Source organism: Hemiscyllium ocellatum, chromosome 11 (assembly GCF_020745735.1).
Source record: "Hemiscyllium ocellatum isolate sHemOce1 chromosome 11, sHemOce1.pat.X.cur, whole genome shotgun sequence".
Lineage (NCBI taxonomy): Eukaryota > Metazoa > Chordata > Chondrichthyes > Orectolobiformes > Hemiscylliidae > Hemiscyllium > Hemiscyllium ocellatum.
In genome coordinates, this window is record NC_083411.1 from 65013815 (window position 1) to 65036588 (window position 22774).

Below are 22774 nucleotides of genomic sequence, written 5' to 3' on the forward strand. Positions count from 1 at the left end.
GCCATCATGAGGAATCCGGATCCTACCGAGTGTGGGCCTGGGACGCAGACTATTTTGGTATTCTTTCCTTCATCAGTCTGATTGTCAAGATGATTTTTTAATTTTTCAAGGAAGCCAGTAAAGGTGTTGCTGATAAGACTCGTTGTTTCCAGTGGATTGCTTCGTTTCTTTCGGTGGATATCAAGGAAACGGTGCGGTAGGCAGGCGAGGATTTTGGATTTTAAGCAACCGGGAAAGTTGAACAAATAGTCTCTGGGGTCCGCTGCGGTATTATTCACAAAAGCATGGCAACACGTGCGTGTATCATTTAGGTGCGTATAGGTATCACCGGATTTGGTGCCATTTCCGCGTAGGCATACATACATTACTTCCTGGCAGGTGCCCGTGTTATGAATTGTTACATCACGGGGACATTCTGTCCTGGCATCCAGAGTTGTAATATTATATTCAGGGCACCACTGTCTAAGTCCTGTTAGGTTTTGTAAATGCTTTACGCAATCCTGCGACCATGCAATATTTTGGATGACTATGCTGCTATAATTAGAAGTGGCATTGGAGTAGTCGGGAAAGCCGACCAAGGGACAAATTGTCTGGTTAAAACCCCTGCCATCCGAGCCATGATGATCACACGTGACATTCAATCTGACCTGAACTATTCTAGTGGGGCCTGTGTTATTCAGCGTTATGCTATTCTCCTGTTTCCATACCCACCAATCCCCGGTAAGGTTGCAAGGGGTAGCTAGGGCCTGACTGGACTCACTTATATTATTAGACTGGGTATCTGTCACTCTGGGCGGTGGTAAACTCATTGGGTGGGTGCTGGTAGTCATATTGTCACTCATAGTACTCACGAGGCCACTAAGGGTTATTACTACACCATTGGGGTCACCAGGAAAAATGCTTGATGCCATACTCACAAAACCATTAGTCATATTAGTAGTAACATCTGTAGAGTTTGAAGTTGTCGCAGGGGTGCCTGCTCTTGTTGAAGTATCAGCGGTGACTGCACTAGAGTTGCTTGTAGACCCTTGAAGAGTAGGAGGTGAACCGCCGGTGGTGTTACTGGTCTGCGTTGATGTCCATGCCACAGTTAGGCAGAGGCCAGAGAGGAAGATGGTGGTTTTCATCGTTTCAACTTTCCTTTAGTCTTCCTTCCTTAGTGGCACCTATGTCAAGGGAAGAGAAAATACATACAGCAGTAGCTGCCCCTTATTATCATTCCTCAACAATAAGCTTGCAATGGTGTAGGCTAATCCAGGCTTTACGACCTTCAACCTTAACAGCAGTAGGGGTGGTAAGGAGGACTTGGAAAGGGCCCTCCCACCGGGGTTCCAGGCCGTGCTTTCTGGCAAAGTTTTTGATCAATACAAAGGTGCCAGGTCGGATGTTTGGAGGCAACGGCAAATCCGACTGCAGAGGCCTGGCAGCTTTAACCATCGCATGGTTCATGCGTAAGGCATCAGTTAAGGATAAAACATAGGAGTTCATCCCATCTGACATCTGATGTATGTCAACTGGAGAATCAGAAAAGTCAGAGCTAAAGGGAGTGCGGAGGGGCCGCCCATAAAAAATCTCGGCGGGGGAGAGACGGTGGGCTCCTGCCGGGGACACGCGGAGTTGAAACAAGGCAATGGGCAAATTTTGAAGCCATGAGAGACCGTTGTCAGCTGACAGTTTGGCCAATTTGGATTTCAAGGTTTGATTAGCACGTTCAACCAAACCCGCGCTCTGAGGATGGTAGGCACAGTGGAACTGCTGTTTGATATTTAGAACTTTACAAAGTTCTTGACTAACAAGGGCCACAAAGTGAGGGCCATTATCGGAACTGAGTGTCCACGGCACACCAAATCTAGGGATAATCTCCTTGAGTAAAGTCTTAACAACAGTGTCAGCCTTGTTATCGGCTGCAGGATAAGCCTCAATCCATTTACTAAAAACATCGACAATAACCAAAACATATTTACACTTGGCCATTCTGGGTAGCTCAATGAAGTCCATTTGCAACGTGTCGAAGGGGCCTTCAGGCAGCGGGGTTCTACCCTGTTCACAGGGGACCCCCTTGCCGGGGTTATGCTGCATACATGTCAAGCATTTTTTGCTTTGTGCTCTAGCCAATTGCAAGACCCTGGGATGCCACCAAGATTCCCACACTAAATCTGCAGTTTGTCTAGCCCCACAATGAGTTAAGTGATGGATGACATCGACCACCCAGACGGCTAAAACATCAGTCATACACACCTGGCCTGCTGGGGTTTTCCAAAGACCGTCAACGACTTTGAAACATCCCAGATCAGTCCATTCATGAAGTACATTATCAGGGGCGTCCCCCTGTAAAGCAACAATATCAGCGGTGGAGGGAGGCTGCTTGTCAGGAACCGAGGCCCTAATAGATTTCCTCTGAACCATCATAGAGGAGCATGGGAGCCCCGTAGCCTGTTTAGCAATTTCATCTGCCTGTCTGTTTCCCATAGAAACCAGATCCGTTCCGACAGAGTGCGCGGAACATTTAATAATGGCCAATTCGCGAGGACTTTGAATGGCCTGTAACAAATTAATAATCTCCTCCCTGTGTGCGATGGGGGTCCCAGATGAGGTGAGAAAACCTCGATTTTCCCACAGTGTCCCAAAATCATGGGCGACCCCGAAGGCATATCTAGAGTCAGTATAAATATTAGCTGTAAGTCCGGAGGCTAGCTCAAATGCCCCAGTTAATGCAATTAATTCAGCTTTTTGAGCGGATACCGCGGGTAGGAGGCGACACTGCTCCACAATCCTGCCCCCCGCATCTACTATACCATATCCAGCCACCCGTTCTCCATTCTTGTTTACAGAGGAGCTACCATCCACGAACAAAGTGACATCAGGATGTGGGAGGGGGCGGTCAGTCAAGTCAAGTCTGGGCCTAGTGTCTAGCATGATTTTATGGGCACAATCGTGAACGGGGACAGGAGTCTCAGCAGGAATGTCAGACATAAAAGTTGCCAGGTTAATATTTGCACAATATTTGAAGGTCAACAAGGGGTTCCCTAAAAGGAAGATTTCCTAGCGAGACTGGCGGGCAGATGTCAGGTGTTGCGTCTGCATTTGGCCCAACATAGAAAATACTGCATGAGGACTAGAAACAGTGACCGGTTGTTGGAGTGTGGTGTTTGCTGCAGCCAACACCATCAAATACGTGGCAGCCAGTTGTTGAATACAATGAGGCTGACCACTAATCACAGAATCCAACTTAGTAGAAAAATATGCCACCGGTCTGCGGGAACCTCCATGGTCCTGCGTCAAAACCGCGACCGCGCAGCCCGCGGTAGTGGCCACAAAAAGCTGAAAAGGCCTATCGTAGAGTGGTCTCCCTAAAGCAGGAGCATTGGTTAGCACCTGTTTCAACTGGTCAAATGCCTCAAGTGCATCGTCGGATAGAGTGAAAGGCTGTCGCTCAGTGGTAAAGGGGGTGAGAACCTTTGCTAAGGGGGCAATGTTAGGAATCCATTGTCTGCAGAAGTTAATTAATCCCAAAAATCGTCTCATCTGCTTAGCCGTGGTAGGGGCCGGAGTATTGACAATCGGACCAATTCTATCCGGGGCCAACCTACGCTCATGTGCTGAAATTTCCACCCCCAGGAACTTAATTTTACGTTGGCCGATGACAACCTTGCCATAGTTAACTACATAACCCAACTCAGCCAGTTTGTTGAGGAGATGCTTAGTGTCCTTTTCATTAGACAGGGCATCAGAGCTGGCAAGTAAAAGGTCGTCCACGTATTGTACCAGGGTGGATCGACAAGGCAACTGGATCTGGTCTAATTGCCTTTGGAGAATCTGAGAAAATATTGTGGGGGAATCACAAAATCCCTGTGGTAGTCTCGTCCATGTATATTGCTTGCCCAAAAAGGTAAAGGCAAACAAATATTGGCTGTCAGGGGCTAGGGGAATAGCAAAATAAGCATTTTGTAGGTCTATCAAGGGGAACACACAGGCCTCTGGAGGGATTGCCGCAAGTATGGTGGCAGGATTAGGGACGATAGGGTGCAAGGGCACCACGATTTTGTTAATTTCATGGAGATCCTGAACTAAGCGATACTCGCCAGGTTTACCTGGTTTAGCTACGGGAAGGATAGGGGTATTGGCTTGTGATTGACACTCGACCAAAACTCCCTGAGCCAGTAGATGATCAATCAGGCCACGTAGAGGGGCCACGGCTTGACTCTTGATAGGGTATTGCTTGACACTGGGGATCCGTGCTCCTGGCCTTAACATGACACTGACAGGGGCAACTCCCTTCGCCAAACCCACACAGTACTTGTCGGTGGCCCAAACCGCAGGGTCAATTTCGACCTGGCTGTAACCACCTTCATGCTGCCGTAGCGTGGACAATACCGGTTCGGGATGGTCGAGGTAGATGATAGAAAGGCCGTCTCTTAAGTCCTGATACCCAATTACATTCGGATCTGACAAGGCTACAGCGTGTGCTACCATGGGTCCTAAGTCCTTTGCTGCATATCCCTTGTGAACTAAAATGGTTTGATGTGGGGCAATACCGGGCTCTTGGTTCCAAAGTTCTGGTGGCACCCAAACATACCAAGCCGTACCCTGTTTCCCATTAACTTTAGCCAATCGCGTAAATGTATACTGATTGCCTAGCAAGGATTCAAACTTCTCCTCCTTTCTCTGGTCAACTCCTGACTTATCATAACAGAGCGTTACATGAGGGGAGTAACGATAAGGGGTCTGGAATTCACTTTCAGATTCAGGGAAGAGCGCCCAAAAGCGTGCCAGATTTAGGAGGGAGTACTGGCCTTTTTGTGTCAAGCGGATTTCCTCTGGGGTGCAGGTGATGACTACCCCAAGACCACCCAGAATGTCTCGTCCCAAGATATTGATGCCAATGTGGGGGTTAATCACAAATTCATGCTCCCATTCCTCGTTTTCCCAGCTAACTTTCAATGGTTTGGTAATTTGGTAAGGCACAGACTTGCCCTCAAAACCTTTCAAATGTTGAATCTTGTCACCGCAAGGATAGTGGGTCCTTACCAGTGAGGATGCGCAAGCCCCTGTATCAACCAAAAAGCGTTCAGGGGTACCTTCAATTAATAGGGTTACAATGGGCTCCGGTAGGGGGTGTTGGGAAAAGACAGGCAATATCTCAGTAGGTCATTGTTGTGGGGGCGGTTGGGGTGGTGGTATGTCATGGAACGGATTGTGATTGCCATACCCACCTCTGTATGTGCCTATAGCACCCCTGCCCCTTCCTCCTCTGATGCTTCGACCTCTTGGCTGTCTAGGGCAATCTCGTCTCCAATGGCTAGGATGTCCACAGTTAAAGCAACCCTCCCCTCTAGAGTTATTTGTGAACTGAATTGCCTGAGGCTTACCAGGATAACCCGAGTTCCAGAAGTTAGGAGTCCATGCCTGGTCACGCCAGTCAGGGGAACATGGTGTATAAGGACCACTCCTAGCTGGACCATTTGGGTGCTGCATCGCGTGGAACTCGCCCTGTTGGTTTTGCCAGCCTGGGACATAAAAATCCGGTTCCAGCTGATAGCCTCTATTGTCAGAGTGCAGCTGGGGACCGGGTAATCTCCACAGCCCTTGCTGCTGGATCTGCTGGGGAGGGGCGGGAGGTTGCCGCAAGGGGGCCATGGTATTTTGATCACTTTCCCATACAGCAAATTCAGATTTAATAGGTTTCTCGGCCTTGGGACCATCACCCTCACCCCATAATGCTTTAATTGCCCTAGCTGTATCACCCTGTGAGGAATTGATCCAATTTAAATTGTTAGTTTTCCATCTATCTTGTGTGGGTTTAGGCAGAGTGCTCATCAAGAGACTATTATACTGTTGTGAGACAGCCCCCGCTCCCAAGGGGAAAAGAAGGTCCCCAGAATATGTGCCATAAATTTCATTAAACCTTTGTAGGTATTCATCAGAGCCCTCCCCCTTTTTTGGTTTTAGATCAATGATTTTCGCTAAGTCAACCGGTTTTCTGAGGACCTGCCGCATTGCTCCCTTAAGTTCCTGTTCCTGCTGTGGTTGGTTCGGGTGTTGTGCTGTAAAGGCAGTCCAACTGTTGGCACCAGGGGGCATATTTAAAATTTCCAAAAATTTTGTCCACTTAGAGCCAATAAACACAACCCTCAAAAAGTTCCAGATATCTTCTCCCACTGCCCCGTAAGCCTGCCAAATACTTTCAACTAATTCACACCATTTTTGTGGGTCCCTACCTTTGTCAGGGAGATTCATAGTCAGTGCCAAAATTTCCTGCGGTTTCCATGGCGTAAAAATTTCTAGGGTAGGGGGGAGACGAACCACAGCGACAGGAGGGACAGCGTTCGGCTGGGCGGGGACTCTTACCCGTCCCGCTTGAGGATTAGGAACAGTACGCATAGGGAACATGTGGCCTGAGGGTTCTTCTGTCTCTGAACTGTCATCGTCAGCCTCCTCTGTCCAAGGGTAGGGCAATTGCCGTTCGGGTTCATAATGAGGTGGAGGCCGATATCCCTTTTTCCCTGTGCTTGGGGTAAAACTTCTTTCACTACGTGCCTTCGGGGGTGTTGTGCCCAATGGAGGGGGTTGGGGATGGGATTCCATGTTCTTGGAACTAATTCCCTTATCTTCCCATCCTGCACCCAGCCTCAGGTCAGACAATGCCGTCTCCACCGTTTGGTTGGCCAACCGTTTGTTCTCGTTAGTATTTTCATCAAATTTTGCACATGCAACCTTGAGCTCATGGAGGGTCAAAGGAAGCCCATCCTTGGTGACACTTAACCCCCTTTTGGTAGCATTATGTAACCAACTGTTGTAAACCTTCTGCTCGTGTTGTTTTTTAGCTTCCTCTTTCTTTCTTAAGCATGCATTTCTTAGTTTGGCCATAATTTTCTTACCCTTCTTTCCTCCTGTTCCCTTTTTCCATACTAACTCCGTAGCTCTTTCTACAATCTCCAATTTCCACGTACCTCCTACAGGCCATTCGTCGGGTCCCAATTTTTCTGTTAGCCATCCTGACAATTTCCTGAGTGACTGCGCATCCTCAGGATATTCTGCGCAGACTGTTACAATTAATGATCCCGGATCCTCACATTTATCCATGAATTGTCCCATAATGTTCCCTAAACTTTCCCTAAACCTTGTGGGCGGTGCTTTTATGAGATTCTGCTCAAAGGACTTTAAACCTTCCCACACAGACGTACTTTGGTGCTTTTATGAGGACTCTAACCTCATGGGACTTTAAACCCGTACGTATCTAACTACCCTAACTACACTTGTGAGCGGTGCTTTTATGAGATCCTGCTCAAGGGACTTTAAACCCTCTCACACAGACGTACTTTGGTGCTTTTATGAGGACTCTAACCTCGTACGTATCTAACTATTCTTATTTCTACCTGCGCTCCCAGCGCTTTTTAAAGTTTCCTACCTTCTATAGCGCTCCCAGCGCTTGGGTGGTGGTTCCTTTCAAAAGCTGTTCACGGGTTCGTTCTGGATCCCGTCCGGTAGCAGTTCCTGCTGCGGTGAGTTGGATCCAGGTCCGCCCCTGGCTTGGGGAGACACTAGTCGCGAGTCCCAAATGGTATACTCACGTCCTAGTTGGGCCCGTGTCCACCTCGCCTCGGCAAGACCGTATCCTGTTCAACCGTCACCAGGAGCCGCCTTCCGTTGGGATCCCACCGCTGCCACCAAAATGTGGAAGCTCAGCCCGAGCTTGCTGGCTTCTTGTGAACGCCTGTCCGAGAACAGAGAACCACCACTTAATTAATAGCGTCAACAGTACTGTCTTTATTCAAGATTGCAAGTATACACGTATACAAACAAGCTTGGGAGCAGATCCACTCTAGCCCACGCCGGCTGCTAGACAGTGGTCTCTCAGCTTTCAATTGGGAACATTGTCATATTTATACATAACTTCTCACACAAGGCAGAATCCCGTGTCATGGGGTTATCACAAAGTATGTTAATCAAGTTATACTTAAATGTAATCAAGTTATACTTAAATGTAAACGTACACATCAGGAATGTTCTAAGTCCTGACATACAGACGTCAGCATTACCTCAAGTTAAGACATTAGCATTTTTCTGAAGATAAGCTACCAACATTTTCTTTAGTTAAAACATCAGCATTCTTGTACTGCTCTCAAATTAAACATTCAGATACCAGAATCTGCTCGAAAGTTAAACATTCAGATATCAACATTCTTCTAAGATTAAACATTCAGATATCAGCATTGTTCTGGTGACTGCCTCTGGACTTGGTGGGTTTACTATGGACTTGTTTATTCGGACTTCTTTCAGGGAACCTTACAAGTTGCAGTGTTAGCAGTTTATATGAAGTTGCAGTGTTAGCAGTTTGTGTCTCGCTCAGCATGTCGGTCAATACAGCCAGTGCCCCACAAACATTGACCATTTTACCCGACACACCGAGCGCCATTTTCTATATGGTCACTGTTTCTATCTTCAACTTATCATCAAGAAGGAATTTGAACCCTAGCCCCCAGAATATTACCTGGCCCCTGGTTCCACGACCTCAGTAACAATGTCACAAGTACATTTCTTTCCCCAAGTTGTTGTTGCAATCTTGGGACAGTAGGAAGATGATCTATCTAAGGGCAATTGAATCTGCAAAAGCAAATTACAAGAGTCCATGAGGAAAATTAATGAATAAACATCTACCTGGATGCTTAAAGGAATGAACAAGAATACAAATCAGATCAGATTTGGTCCAAGGTGTTACTTGCATTGATCTACTTCTGCTATTAGATAGATCCCAGGACTTCAATGCATGTTCACAATGGAATAGTAGCAACCAGTCTCTGATAGTGGCAATAGACATAAGAGATACTAAAGGTAAGGACAGAGGGTGAGAACAGGAACTGGATTTTCAGGTTGAGCAGATAGGGACTGAGATTGAAATCATGAGTAAGGTTAGGAGTAAAGGTGGGAGACAAGCCTGGCAGCCAGGCAGAAGCCAGGCTGGGAGCAAGACTGAGGCAAGACAGGAGGCAGATCGAGTGTGAGAAGAAGCTAAAGTCCCCACTATTGGCAATAGACATGAGGGATTTTAACAATAAGTACAGAGACTGGGAATAGAGTTGGGACTGAAGAGGATCTTGATGGATAAGTCAGGAGCTGGAGTGTTGGCAGAAAGGTTGTGGGAAGAGGGAAGCCACCAAATGGGAATGAAGTTAGAGTAAAATGTGCAATGTTGAAGGGATATATTGGCATAATTTTATTAACACAACATGAGAAATATGTAAAGGAGTAGACCTTATAGGCCATTGAGCCTATTTTGTTATTTAATACAACCATCACTGATCTTGGAGTGTGACTTCACTTCTCTGCCTGCTTCCCATATCTCCATATTCTCAAGAGACTAAATATGTCTATGCCTGTCTTAAATGTATTCAACAATGGAGATAACTTAATGCCCTGCAGCAGAGAATTACTAAGATTCACAACCCTTGGATTGAAGAACAACCATTTGATGAAGATGTTAAAGCAAAAACAATGTTAACAACATCCATAGGAGCTTCCTATATTTCATGAGTGCAAGAACGGATACACTTCCGAAACTGGATCAGGGTTACACTGCTTAAACAACTCAACAAGAATTCAGACTGCTGCTAGTCACAATGAGTCACTTTCCCTTCATGGCTGAGTAGAGAATTATCTGCAAGGATTTATTAAACCAAATTCCAGCGAAACATCTTCAGTACAAAGTATGCATGGAGGAGCAAAGTGAAGAATGATAAAATACTAATTAACCAAGTATTTCTGAAAATCTAGAGCACAGACCAACATGACTTTATGGAAGACCATGAGTTTAAATTTGATATGTTTTCAAGTAAAGCCTTAGATTTTAAATGGAGGTACTGTATTTATTGTACTTCCAATAATAAATAGTTCATTTAGATAGCATCAATAAAATCTTCAGTAGAGAATTGGCTGGTTGGTTAAAAAGAGAAGACATTCAAAACTGCATCATTTTACTGCCAAGAGCAATTAGGGAGCATGGTATATAACAGAATTTTAAGAGCACTTGTGATAGCTGAATCACTCTTGCCTGAAAACATAATTGTGACTCTTTGATGATTTTTGACAGATAATATATTAGCAATATGACAGAAAATATTAAGGAAAACAATTGGCTCTCCCATCATTTCAATTAATTCAGTAAAAATGTAATTGCTGCATCATTGCTTCAATCCAAAGCAATGGATATCACACTAAATTAAAAAAAAATAGTTAACTGATTAACACAATCTATCATCTGAATCTGAGAACACTATTAAAGATCCATATTATTTGTTGTTGGTGTTTCAGTCAATTTATGACATGGACTGAAATTGTAGTTGGCTTGCTGCTGTAGTCTCTTCCTCTACCACCATGAGACCATCGCTCCTTCCCCATTAGCTGCATGTAATACAGCAAGGCATGCTCCCTGGAAGATAGTTCCTCATGTATTGCTTTGAAACTGCTCCTTGGGGCTGTTTAAATAAAAAAACAAATCTTTTATGGCATGTGAGTGTCACTGGCAAGACCAATATTTATTGTTCATTTCCAATTGTCCTTGAGAAAGTAGTGGTGATCTGACTTCTTGAACTGCTGCAATCCCTGTAATGTAAATATAGCCACAGGGTGATAAGAAATGATTTGTGATTTTAACCTGGCCGTGGTGAAGAAATGGTGATATAGATTAAAGTCAGAAGTGGTATGGATTTGGAGGGAACTTGCTGGTGAGGGTGTTCAAATGGGATTGTCCTTGATCATCTAGGTGATGGAAGTTGCTGGTAGACATGTGTGTTTGGAAGATGTAATTGCAGGATCAGTTTTGAGTTGCTGCAATGCAAGTTGTAGTTGATACACTTCTCACTCTACTCCTGTGCATTGATGGTGGAAGGAGTTAATGTTTAAGCTGGGAGATGGTGCACCAATCAAGTGACTTGCTTTGACCTGGATAGTATTGAGTTGCTTGAATGATATCAAAGTTCATCCAGACAAGTAGGGAGTATTTCATTACAGCCCTGACTTGTGCCTTGTAGATAATGGACAGGATATGTGGAATTATTTACCACAGAATTCTCAACCCCTGCCCTGCTCTTGTAGCAATGGTATTTTAATTGCTGGTCCACTTAAATTTCTAGGTGTTGAAGGCTGGGTTTCAGTGATGATGATGCCATTGGATACTACGGGGAGTAGGTTAAACTTTCTCTTGCTGGAGACTTCCATTGCATGGTACTGGAGTGTCAATAATGTTACCTAGCCACATACTAGGCCTAGTTTAAATATGTTCGAGGAGAAAGTGAGGTCTGCAGATGCTGGAGATCAGAGCTGAAAATGTGTTGCTGGAAAAGTGCAGCAGGTCAGGCAGCATCCAAGGAAAGGAAATTCAACGTTTCCTGATGAAGGGCTTATGCCCGAAACATCGAATTTCCTGTTCCTTGGATGCTGCCTGACCTGCTGCACTTTTCCAGCAACACATTTTCAGCTAGTTTAAATATTCAAGGTTTGTGCGAAGATTTGTAGCTCGGGTGCTCGTTGTTGTGGTTCTGTCCGCCGAGCTGGAAGTTTTTGTTGCAAACGTTTCGTCCCCTGGCTAGGCGACATCATCAGAGCTCTGGAGCCTCCTGCGAAGCGCTTGTTTGATGTTTCTTCCGGTATTTATAGTGGTCTGTTCTTGCCGCTTCCGGGTGTCAGTTTCAGCTGTCCACTGTAGTGGTTGGTATATTGGGTCCAGGTCGATGTGTTTGTTGATGGAATTTATGGATGAATGCCATGCCTCTAGGAATTCCCTGGCTGTTCTCTGTCTGGCTTGCCCTATGATAGTAGTGTTTTCCCAGTCGAATTCATGTTGCTTGTTGTCTGAGTGTGTGGCTACTAGGGATAGCTGGTCGTGTCGTTTCGTGGCTAGTTGATGTTCATGTATGCGGATTGTTAGCTGTCTTCCTGTTTGTCCTATATAGTGTTTTGTGCAGTCCTTGCATGGTATTTTGTAAACTACATTAGTTTTGCTCATGTTGGGTATCGGCTCCTTTGTTCCAGTAAGTTGTTGTCTGAGCGTGGCTGTTAGTTTGTGTGCCGTTATGAGTCCTAAGGGTTGCAGTAGTCTGGCTGTCAGTTCTGAAATGCTCCTGATGTATGGTAGTGTGGCTAGTCCTTTTGGTTGTGGCATGTCCTCGTTCCGTGGTCTATCTCTTATGCATCTGTTGATAAAGTTGCGCGGGTATCCGTTTTTGACGAATACCTTGTATAGGTGTTCCTCTTCCTCTTTTCGCAGTTCTGGTGTACTTCAGTGTGTTGTGGCTCTTTTGAATAGTGTCCTGATGCAGCTTCGTTTGTGTGTGTTGGGGTGGTTACTTTCATAGTTTAGGACTTGGTCTGTGTGTGTTGTTTTCCTGTGTCCCCTTGTGGTGAATTCTCCGTTCGGTGTTCTCTGTACTATCACGTCTAGGAATGGGAGTTGGCTATCCTTTTCTTCTTCTCTCGTGAATTGGATTCCTGTGAGTGTGGCGATGATGATCCGGTGTGTTTTTTCTATTTCCGTGTTTTTGATGATTACAAACGTGTCATCGACATATCTGACCCAGAGTTTGGGTTGAATATGTGGTAGGGCTGTTTGTTCTAACCTTTGCATAACTGCCTCTGCTATGAGTCCCGAGATTGGTGATCCCATGGGTGTTCCGTTGATTTGTTCGTATATCTGATTGTTGAATGTAAAGTGTGTAGTGAGGCACAAGTCCAGTAGTTTAAGTGTGCCGTTTTGTTGATAGGTTCCGCCTCCTGTTTTCTGTTCTGTATGTCCAGTAGGTTGGCTATTGTTTCTCTGGCTAGGGTTTTGTCAATCGAAGTGAACAGTGCCGTCATGTCGAATGAGATCATAGTTTAAATATGTTCAGATCTTGCATATGGACATGATCTGCTTCAATACCTGAAGAGTCATGAATGGTATTGATATTACACAATTATCAACGAACATCCCATTTAAGATTTTGTGATGAAGACAAACTGATTGATGAAGTAATTGAAGGTGGTTGGACATGCTCATCTCATAGAGTGACAGCTTGGTGTTAAGATACTTAGACTCCAACAACCATCCTTCTTTGTGTTATGTTTAACTCCAACCAATGGATAGCTCCCCCTAATTTACAGTTTCTTTCAATTTTGCTAGGATTTCTTGATTCAGTCAATTTCTCCTTTGATGTCAAGAACATGTACCCTTTCTTCATCTTTGAAATACAGTCCTTTTGTACCTAGTTGGGCCAAGTCTGTAATGAGGTCTGGAGTTGAGTGGTCCCGGTGAACCCAAACTATGTATCAGTGAGCAGCTACAGGCTGAGTAAATAACACTTCTTTCACTTTACTGATGATTAAGATGAAACTAATAGGAAGGTAATTGACCAGATTGAAATTTTTCTGATTTTTCACATTTGGTCAATTTTCCACATTGATGGATAGTTGGCAGTTTTCCAACTGCACTGGAACTACTTATCTCAGGCTAATTCAGGAACAAGTCTTCTGGACTACAGTGGGGTGTTGCCAGGGCTTATTGTTTTTGTTGCATTCATTGCCTTCAGTCATTTCTTGATTGCTAAGGATCTTGATGGCTAAGGATTGCCATTACAATGCTAGAACCTTCTGCAGGCCACAGCTGAGATGACTCATCCACACAGTACTTCTGACTAAAGTTGGTTACAAATTGTTTTGCCTTGTCTTTTTCACTAACGTTCTGGCCTCCTCCATCATTGTGGGTGTGAATGCTAGTGAACCATCGTACTTTGGTTGCGTACATAATTGCCCACCAATGTTCACCGCCAGCTGTAGCAGGACACAAGAACTTTGGTCTGAGCTGGGAAGTAGTAGAAATGCTCCTGAGTGTCTTCCAGAAGGAAACCTTGTAGAAATCTCCTCTTTTCTGACATCAGAACAGGGTTTTTAGTACCATCTTCAATCCTATTAACATGATCTTTCATTAAAATTTTCATATTTCAATTTATAAGCTGTGAGCATTCTGATTATGTGTTATGAGAACACACAGCATAAAGTGTGTGATATTTGGAGTGTGATTCTCATGTGTTATGTCTGGGATATTGACATACAGTAATACATCGCAGATGAATCTCCAATGATGGTGCACATGCTAAGTCAAACTTGTACCTCTTTTTGCCAGCAAATTATATCACGAGGAAATATCCAGTTATGCATTCATTGTAGCAAAAAAAAATGCATTCACTTTGAGATTCTTGAAATTAATGTTGGTTCCAAGTAAAGTCAGTCGGTAAATCAAACAATTAGCTTTGTTTCCTGAATAGGTCAATTATGAAATTGCTTTTATCAGGCTTGATTTTTTTACCCAAGATCTGTGATAGAGTGGCCAAAAAATTGATGGAGACTTTCCATCACAATCTCGCTCCAGCCCACACTGCTTTAAATTTTCAAAGGCTCTGCTCCAACATGTCAACAGCATTTGACCATCCCACCATGCCGATGAGCTTGTGGAGTAGGGACATTAGATTTCCTGCCTTCTGGTTCCATTTCTGTTAAGGAACCACACAATGAATGGGGGTTCAGAAGGCCTGCTAGTTCACTGCTTGAAGAGAGGCAACCCAACTGGTATTCTGTCTGCCACCACAAATATTCATAACCTCAAAGCTTATGTCCTACCTAAAATGTTATCTTAGGGGTACGTTGGGGGTTGTCTTAAATGAACTTCCTACTTTAGTAGTATTGCAGTGGATATACCATTGCAATATCATCCCATTTTCATGGGAACAACCGGAATTTTCACCTAGAATCTTACCACCACAAGTTGCAATCTAATGTGCTGTACTCACAGCAGGGTTGGTAGCAAGTAGAAATCCTACAGGAATCCTATTACTGTTGTAATCTTATCTCAAAAGGAAAATCACTTGATTGTGTCTGCTGTATTTTTGTTTTTGGATATAAGAAGAGTAGACAGACATTTTATTATTGAATTAAGAAAGAGAACAGGGAGACAAAGTCCATAGATCTTGCATGCACCAGCTCTTTAAACAAGTATCATTACCTAGTGCCAATCTGCTGCTGTACACCCATACCCTTATACATTGTTTTATTCCAAATAATCATCTAATCTCTTAACTGAATCCCACCCACTTCCAGGCAGTACATTCCAAACCTTCAATACTCAATGAGTGAAGAAAGCTTTTCCTGACTTCACCTTTGCTTCTTTTGCAATCACTTTAAATCGATGTGCTTCTGATCTTGTTCCTTTTATGAATGGAAACAATTTTCCCTGATCTCCTCTTAGCTTTCTTTTCCCTTCGGAGAATAATCCAAACTTCTTCAATCTATCCTTATAACCGAAGTCACTCATCCTTGGAGCCATCCTTGTCAACTATTTCTGTGTTATCTCTAATGTGTTTTTCACTTCCTTCCTATAATGTGTCACCCAAAATTGTAATAAATAATGTAAATCTTCCTGTTTACATACTTTGGTTGGAGATGTGGATGATATGGAAATATGTAGAATAAATAATGTCATAGAAGACAATTTTAAATGTCAATGTCAGACAGACGTTGCTGGAGAAACTCACAAGGTTTGGGGGCATCTGTAGACGGAAAGCAGAGTTAATATTTCAGGACCACTGAAGATGGGTCATTGCCTCAATAGAAGTTTTCAAAACATCAATGAACTGTAGATGGTGAAAATCTGAAACACAAGCAGAAACGGAAATTGCTGGAGAAACTCAGCAGGTCTGGCAGAATCTTTGGAGACAACACAGAATTAACATTTCAGGTAGGCTGAAGAAAGCTTGTTGGAGCTGAAATGTTAACTCTGTGTTGCCTCTACAGTTGCTGCCAGTCCTGCTGACTTCCTCCAGCAATTTCGGTTTCTGTTTTTGTTTCAGTTTTCCAGCATTTGCAGTTCATTGTTGCTTCAAAAAAATTCATTGAGACAGATTTGAATGAAAACCAATCAGCTGTGACCATTTTTGCACAATTAGCTTAGATCAAGTGTGACAGAGGAGAGATTACTGTCTAAAATGCTCCATTTGAATAATTAAAAGGGAATGCAGATAAGCTATTCTTATACCATGAGAGATAGATGCTTAATCCAAAATATTGTGTTAGCTTTCTCAACAATAAAGTAAACAGCTAGCAGACAACAGCGATGACTTGTATTCACATACAAACAGTTAATTCGGCTGTTTAATTCTTAAGTCTTAAAATGACTCAATATAGTGTCAGTCCGTGCTCTACTTATTGAATAACTCTCCATAAATGGAAAAATAATTACTTTGAAGAATGAGTTGAGGCAGAATTCTATCATTGTGTTAAATGATCTAAGAGAGCTATTTGCATCTTTATTCTTTCTTTCATGATTTTGAGACCTCCCAATATACTTTATAATTGGTAAAACATATTTAAAGAATATCTAATGTTGTATTTTATGTTCAGCAAGGTCCCACAAATAACAATGAGATAGAGATCAGTGATATTTATTGGGTTAGTAGAGATTCTGTGAAGTCCCTTTTGTTCATGATGAGCTCCCCAACATTGCTCCGAGAATCATGGTGCAATGGTGAGAGAAGTAGTTCATGACATATAAATGACAGAAAGCCAGAGTCCAAAACCCACCGTAGCAATTTCCAGTACAGGGTGGAAACAAATGGTCAGCAACCTCTCCGCAGGAGACAAGAGGAGAAAAATGTCATTGTTTTGCTGCCAAATTATAAATGTATTTTCAAGTAGAATGTAGTCCTTAATTGCTTAGAATGACCTGTGCAGAATGGACACTTGCAGGAGGTTGTGGAGTGAGCCAGGCACCAGCTTTTTGCTACTTCACTATAACAAAACTTTACATCTCTCAAAAAGCAAGTGGAAAATTGGGAGAAAAATACAAAACCAATTTGAACAAATGTTAGCGTGATTAAGAGCTTTAAGGATGTTAAATTATTCAATTTTCTTGGACAAACCAACTTTGTTTAGTAATTAATTAATTTGGCATTGGTTGGGAAACCAAAATTACCGAGACAAGTTTGTCGCCTTGAGATTTTATTGAGCTCGATTATGTACAGCAGTGTTTTCTGGCACCTATGCTGTCAGTCTGGCAATTTCACAGTGAACTGCCTTTTACTTTGTGCCGCAAGAGGCTAGCTAGACCTTTAGCAAATTCTGTCAAGATGTACTACTATTTCACAAATGTCTTACTTAAAATGCCTTAGGCAATAGCTTTCAAAATTCTTGAACAAAACTAGAATGTTTCATGAGAATAGTTACCAACATTGGAAATAAGGATTGCTTTGTTCAATGCTTTGATCTGAATCTAGAAAATGGACTTATGTAACATCCAGGAAGTTTGGGTTCAAGGTGGAAAGTTCATTTAAGTACATCATTATTGTAGAACCACATTCGTTTTGTTGGCAATCGTATTTCTAGCCATATCAGGCAATTAACTACATTGCTACACATGCTTTTATTTTTATGGATACAATTTTGAATTATGTTGACAAATGATTACTATGGGACTAGTTTAGTTTGGGAACATGGTCAGCATGGACGAGTTGGACCAAAGACTCTGTTTCCATGCTGTATGACTCTATAACTCTGTATTATTCTTATGTAAAAAATTGACGTTGAAGCATCATTCAGCTTTTTGTAATTCAGTAAAATATGTATATTTGGGTTCATTGCTGACCCTGCTTCCAATACCTTCATTAAAATAAAAACAAGTGTACCAATGTAATTAATTGTCTGATATAGCTAGAAATATGATTTTCTATAAAACTAATGTTGTTCTACAATATTAATCAATTTGAATGGATAAGGACTGCATTCTTCATGCAGATGTAACATACTTCTTAATTGTATATAAAATTATATGGGCCCAGATTTTTGAAATCAGCAATGATGCTGAATATGTTTTATCCATAAAGATTTTTGTAAACAAATCTTTTATGATTTTTCAACCAGAAATTCTAAGTTTGACTGAAGAATCTAAAAATGAGTGCTGACATCTGCAAGCAAATCATCAGATACTGCCTTATAGAGGTTTACAAAATTATGAGAGACATGGATGGGGCAAATAGGCAAAGTCTTTTCCCTGGGGTTGGGGAGTCCAGAACTAGAGGGCATAGGTTTAGGGTGAGAGGGGAAAGATGTAAAAAAAGACCTACGGGGCAACCTTTTCATACAGAGGGTGGTGCGCGAATGGAATGAGCTGATAGAAGAAGTGGTGGAGGCTGGTATAAATACAACATTTAAGAAGCATTTGGATGGGTATATGAATAGGAAGGGTTTGGAGGGATATGGGCCAGGTGCTTGCAGATGGGACTAGATTGGGTTGGGATATCTGGTCTTCATGGACGGGTTGGACTGGAGGGTTTGTTTCCATGCTGTACATCTCTATGACTCTATGAGATACAAGCCATGATTGGAGGTGCCGGTGTTGGAATGTTTAAAAACACACAACACCAGGTTATAGTTTAACAGGTGTATTTGGAAACACTAGCTTTTGGAGCACCACTCCTTCATCAGGTGGTTGTGGAATTTAAGATCGTAGGACATAGAATTTATAGCAAATTTATAGTGATGTAACTGAAATTAGATATTGAAAAAGACATGGATTGTTTGTTAAGTCTCTCATCTTTTAGAATGACCATGTTGGTTTCAGAAATTTGGAACAGCACTCCGAAAGCTAGTGTTTCCAAATAAATCTGTTGGACCATAACCTGGTGTTGTGTGATTTTTACCATCAGATACAAGAATTACATATGGACATGTGAATGTACAAATTCACAGCAGGATTAGGCAGCTCAGCCCTCTGATTTTGTTGTGTTGTTCAATAGACCATGGCTGATTTGAATATGCCCCATTCTGCCTACAACTTACAATCTTCACCACCTTGCTTCTCGAGTATCTATTTACCCCCACCTTAAAGATATTCAAGGACTCAGCTTTCACCATCTTGTGAAGCTGCAAGTTCTAATGACTCACAAATCTCGAGAGAAAAATAAGCTTATCTCTGTTTTAAATGGATGATCCCTTATTTGTAAATAGTGTCCCCAGTTTAGATTCTCCCACAAGCAGCAACATCCTTTGCGTACCCATCCTATTAAGACCCCTCAGGACTTGATGTTCCAATCAAGTTGGCAGGAGACTGAATGGTTAGCACTACTGCCTCACAGTGCCAGGGGTCTGGGTTTGATTCCAGTCTCAGGTGACTGTCTGTGTGGTGTTTGCACATTCTCCCTGTGTCTGTGTGTGCTTCCTCCCACAATCCAAAGATGTGTGAGTTAGGTGTATTGGCTATGCTAAAGTTGACTATGGATGTGTAGGTTAGGTGCATTAGTGAGGGATAAATGTAAAGTAATAGGGTAGGGGAATGGGTTTGGGTAGGATACTCTTCAGAGGGTCAGTATGGACTTGTTGGATCTCTTTCTTGTCTAAACTCCAGCTGATAGAAGCCTAAGCTATCCAATCTTTTCTCATACAAACTTGGGCATTCCAGCTATTGGTTCAGTAAGCCCTTTCTGACTGCTCCTTCATTAAAAATAAGCAGATCAATCCAAAAGACAGTAATCCTGATGTGGCCTCACCAATGGCTCAGGATCATTGAAGCATAATCTTCCTACTTTTGTATTCATTTTCCCTTGCAATAGATTTCCTAATTAGTTGCTGCACCTGCATTATAAAATTATGTGATTCATGCAATGTACATACTGAAATCCCTTTGTATCTCAGATGTATCTGCAGTATCTTACCATTCAGATAATATGCTTCTTTTCCATTCCTCATGCCAAAATGGACAATTTCATCTTTTCTAGCAATATGCTTCATTTCCCAGATCTTTGCCTACACAATTAATCTATTTGTATCTCTTCATAGCCTCCTTATTACCTCTTCACAACTTATTTTTGAATCATAGAATCCCTACAGCACAGAAAGAGGTCATTTGGCCCATCAAGTCCACACTGATCCTTCATAGAGCATCCCACCCATTGCTGTAACCCCACATGAAGTTTTTACCATGGCTAACCCTGTATCCTGCACATACCTAGACACTAAAAGGCAATTTTTAGCATGGCAAATCCATCTAACCTGCACATCTTTGGACTATGGGAGGAAATTTGAGTACTTGGAGGAAACCCATGCAGGCATGGGACAACATGCAAATTCCACACAGATAAGCACCCAAGGCTGAAAATGAGTCCCTGGTGCTGTGAGGCAGCAGTGCTAACCATTGTGCCACTCTTTCCCTACCTACCTTTGTGTCATCAGCAAATTTAGCAATCATGCTTACAGTTCCTTTATCATTTATATAAACTGTAATATACTGAGGCTTCAGCTCTGATCCATATTGCATATCACTCATTACATCTTACTAATCAGATAATGATCCATTTATGTCTATTTTTTGTTTTCTGTTAGTCAATCTTCTATCCATGCTGATACGTTACCAATGATACCATGAGCCTTTATTTTTGTGAATAATCTTTGATATGAACTCTTATCAAATGTCTCTACGTTTTTCCATATTTACAACACAATCTCCTTATCAATTGTTTAAACATGACTTCCCTTTTATAAATCCATGTTCACTCTGTCTGATTAGCATAACTTTCTAAGTGCCATACTATAAAACCTTTAATAATAGCTTCTAACACCTTCCCAATGACAGATGATAAGCTAAGTAGTGTATAACTTAATAGCATCCTCTCTTTGTACCCTTCCCCGTTTGAATAAAGAAGTTCCATTCAGAACATTCCAACCTGTTGGAATCTTTACCAAATCTAGGGATCATGCAATATTTAAATCTGATGCATCAACTATCTCACTTGCCATTTCTTTTAAGACTCAGGATAAAGTCTGTTAGGACTCGTGGATTGTCAACCCATAGCTCTAACGACTTATTCAATACCACCTTCCTGGTCATTTTTAAAAAAAATTCCCCCACTCTGGGGTGTTACTTTGTTTTTCATGAAATGCCTGATCAAATCATTTGTCAACTCCTTATTTTGCATTATTAACTTAATAGGCTTACCTTATATATTACCTGTGCTCACATCATAAATACTTTTCCTTTTTAAAGTGTCTGTAGAAACTCTTCCTATTTTCTGTAATATTTCTAGCTAACTTTGAATGGTTAGCTTGGATGATTGTTTTACAATACACAATGATGTCACCAGCATGAGTTCAATTCCTGCACAAGCTGAAGTTAACAAGACGGACTCTCCTTCTAAACCTCTCCCTTCACCTGAGGCATAATAACTCTTAGGCTAAACCACTATAATTCATATCTCTCTTTCTCTCTCTCTCTCATGAGAGAGCAGCCTTATGGTCTGATAAGAATATGCTAATTTTTAGCTCATTTTAAATTTTCCCTCTTTAAACTAATTTTTAAAAATACTTTGCCCAATCTTCTGTCCTGTCACTCATCTCTGATTATTTTATGATTGCTTGATGCTAATAGAGGCTTCTAACACAGAAGGAGACTATGTGTCCTCACCAACAAAGTCAGAAATTACCGGAAAAGCAAGACCATGTGATCTCACCTGTGGCAAGAGAATATTTGACAATTATTGCCTGGGTCCTTGATACTTGCTCCTTTGCCAGGCCCAACAGCTGGAATAGATTTCATTTGGGCTTGCAAACTTATCCACTTTTCAAGTTGCTAACTCTGCTATTACTTGATGTGGAGGTGCCAGTGTTGGACTGGGGTGGACAAAGTCAAATGACACCATGTTATAGTTCAACAGGTTTATTTGAAATCATAGAAGTTTCATTAACACAGCTCCTTTGTCAGGTGCTAGTACCTGTTCCCTCACTCTCTATGTTAATTTCTTCTAATATTTCACTGTCCTCCACCCTAATGTGTATTTGTGTCATTCTTTCCATCAGAAAGACTGATGTAAAGTATTTATTGAGAACATTAGCCATGACTTCCAGATTATCTGTATGATTCCTAAAGCATCCTTTTCTTTTCCTAGCTATTCTCTTGTTTTTAATACAGTTAAGAAAACATTTGAGTTTTCCTCCATTCTACTTGCCAATGCTTCCTCATGCACCCTATTTGCATTCCTAATTTATTTTCTAAAAGCCTCTCTGTGCCTTTTATATTCCTTTAGGGAGCTCTTGCTGTCTGCTATAAGCGCCTCTTTTTTAAAAAAATCCTAACATTTATGTCCCATGATATCCTGGGTTCTCCAGTCTTGGTACCATGCTTTGTCTTTATGGGAACATACTTGGCCTGTACTCTCTCACTATTTTTTGCTTGAATGCTTCTCACATAGTTTTGTCTGCAAGTAACTGCTCCAAGTTCACTTTGGTCAAATTTTATCATAGCTTAGTAAAGTTATCTGTGGAGTTTAGAACTTTTATACTCAGCCCATTCTTATCTTTTTCCATAACCAGCCTACATATAACTGAGTTGTGGTCACTATCTCCAAAATGCTCTCCTATTTATATGCCTTCTGCCTGCTTGGCCTCGTATACAAATATTAGGCTCAGAACTGTTCTCTCTTCTGTTGGTCTGTCGAGGTACTTTTGGAGGTAATTTGGGAATATTTCTCCCTCCCTGCCACTCACGTTAAAACAATCCTCTTTAATATTTGCATAGTTGAATTCCTCTAACATTGCTGCATATTTTTCTTATACTTCTCTGAAATTCAATTATACATCTGATCCTCTCTCCACACCTGACTGATTGGTAACCCATATCTGAACAATCTGTTTGCTCCACCCTTCTTTCTGATTGTAATATATCTGTTATGTATATTGTTTAAATATCCTTTAGATGGAATGCCACTGC

The 22774-nt window shown here is 42.1% G+C and overlaps 1 protein-coding gene across 1 annotated transcript in view; it reads left to right on the forward strand.

The window, feature by feature from the left end:
* Positions 1–22774, forward strand: part of LOC132820044 (sodium- and chloride-dependent neutral and basic amino acid transporter B(0+)-like) — a 255512-nt gene that overhangs the window by 31053 nt on the left and 201685 nt on the right. The window contains exon 10 of the mRNA XM_060831964.1: positions 9197–9207. Within this exon, the coding sequence (XP_060687947.1) occupies positions 9197–9207 (11 nt within the window). The remainder of the gene's footprint in view (positions 1–9196; positions 9208–22774) is intronic.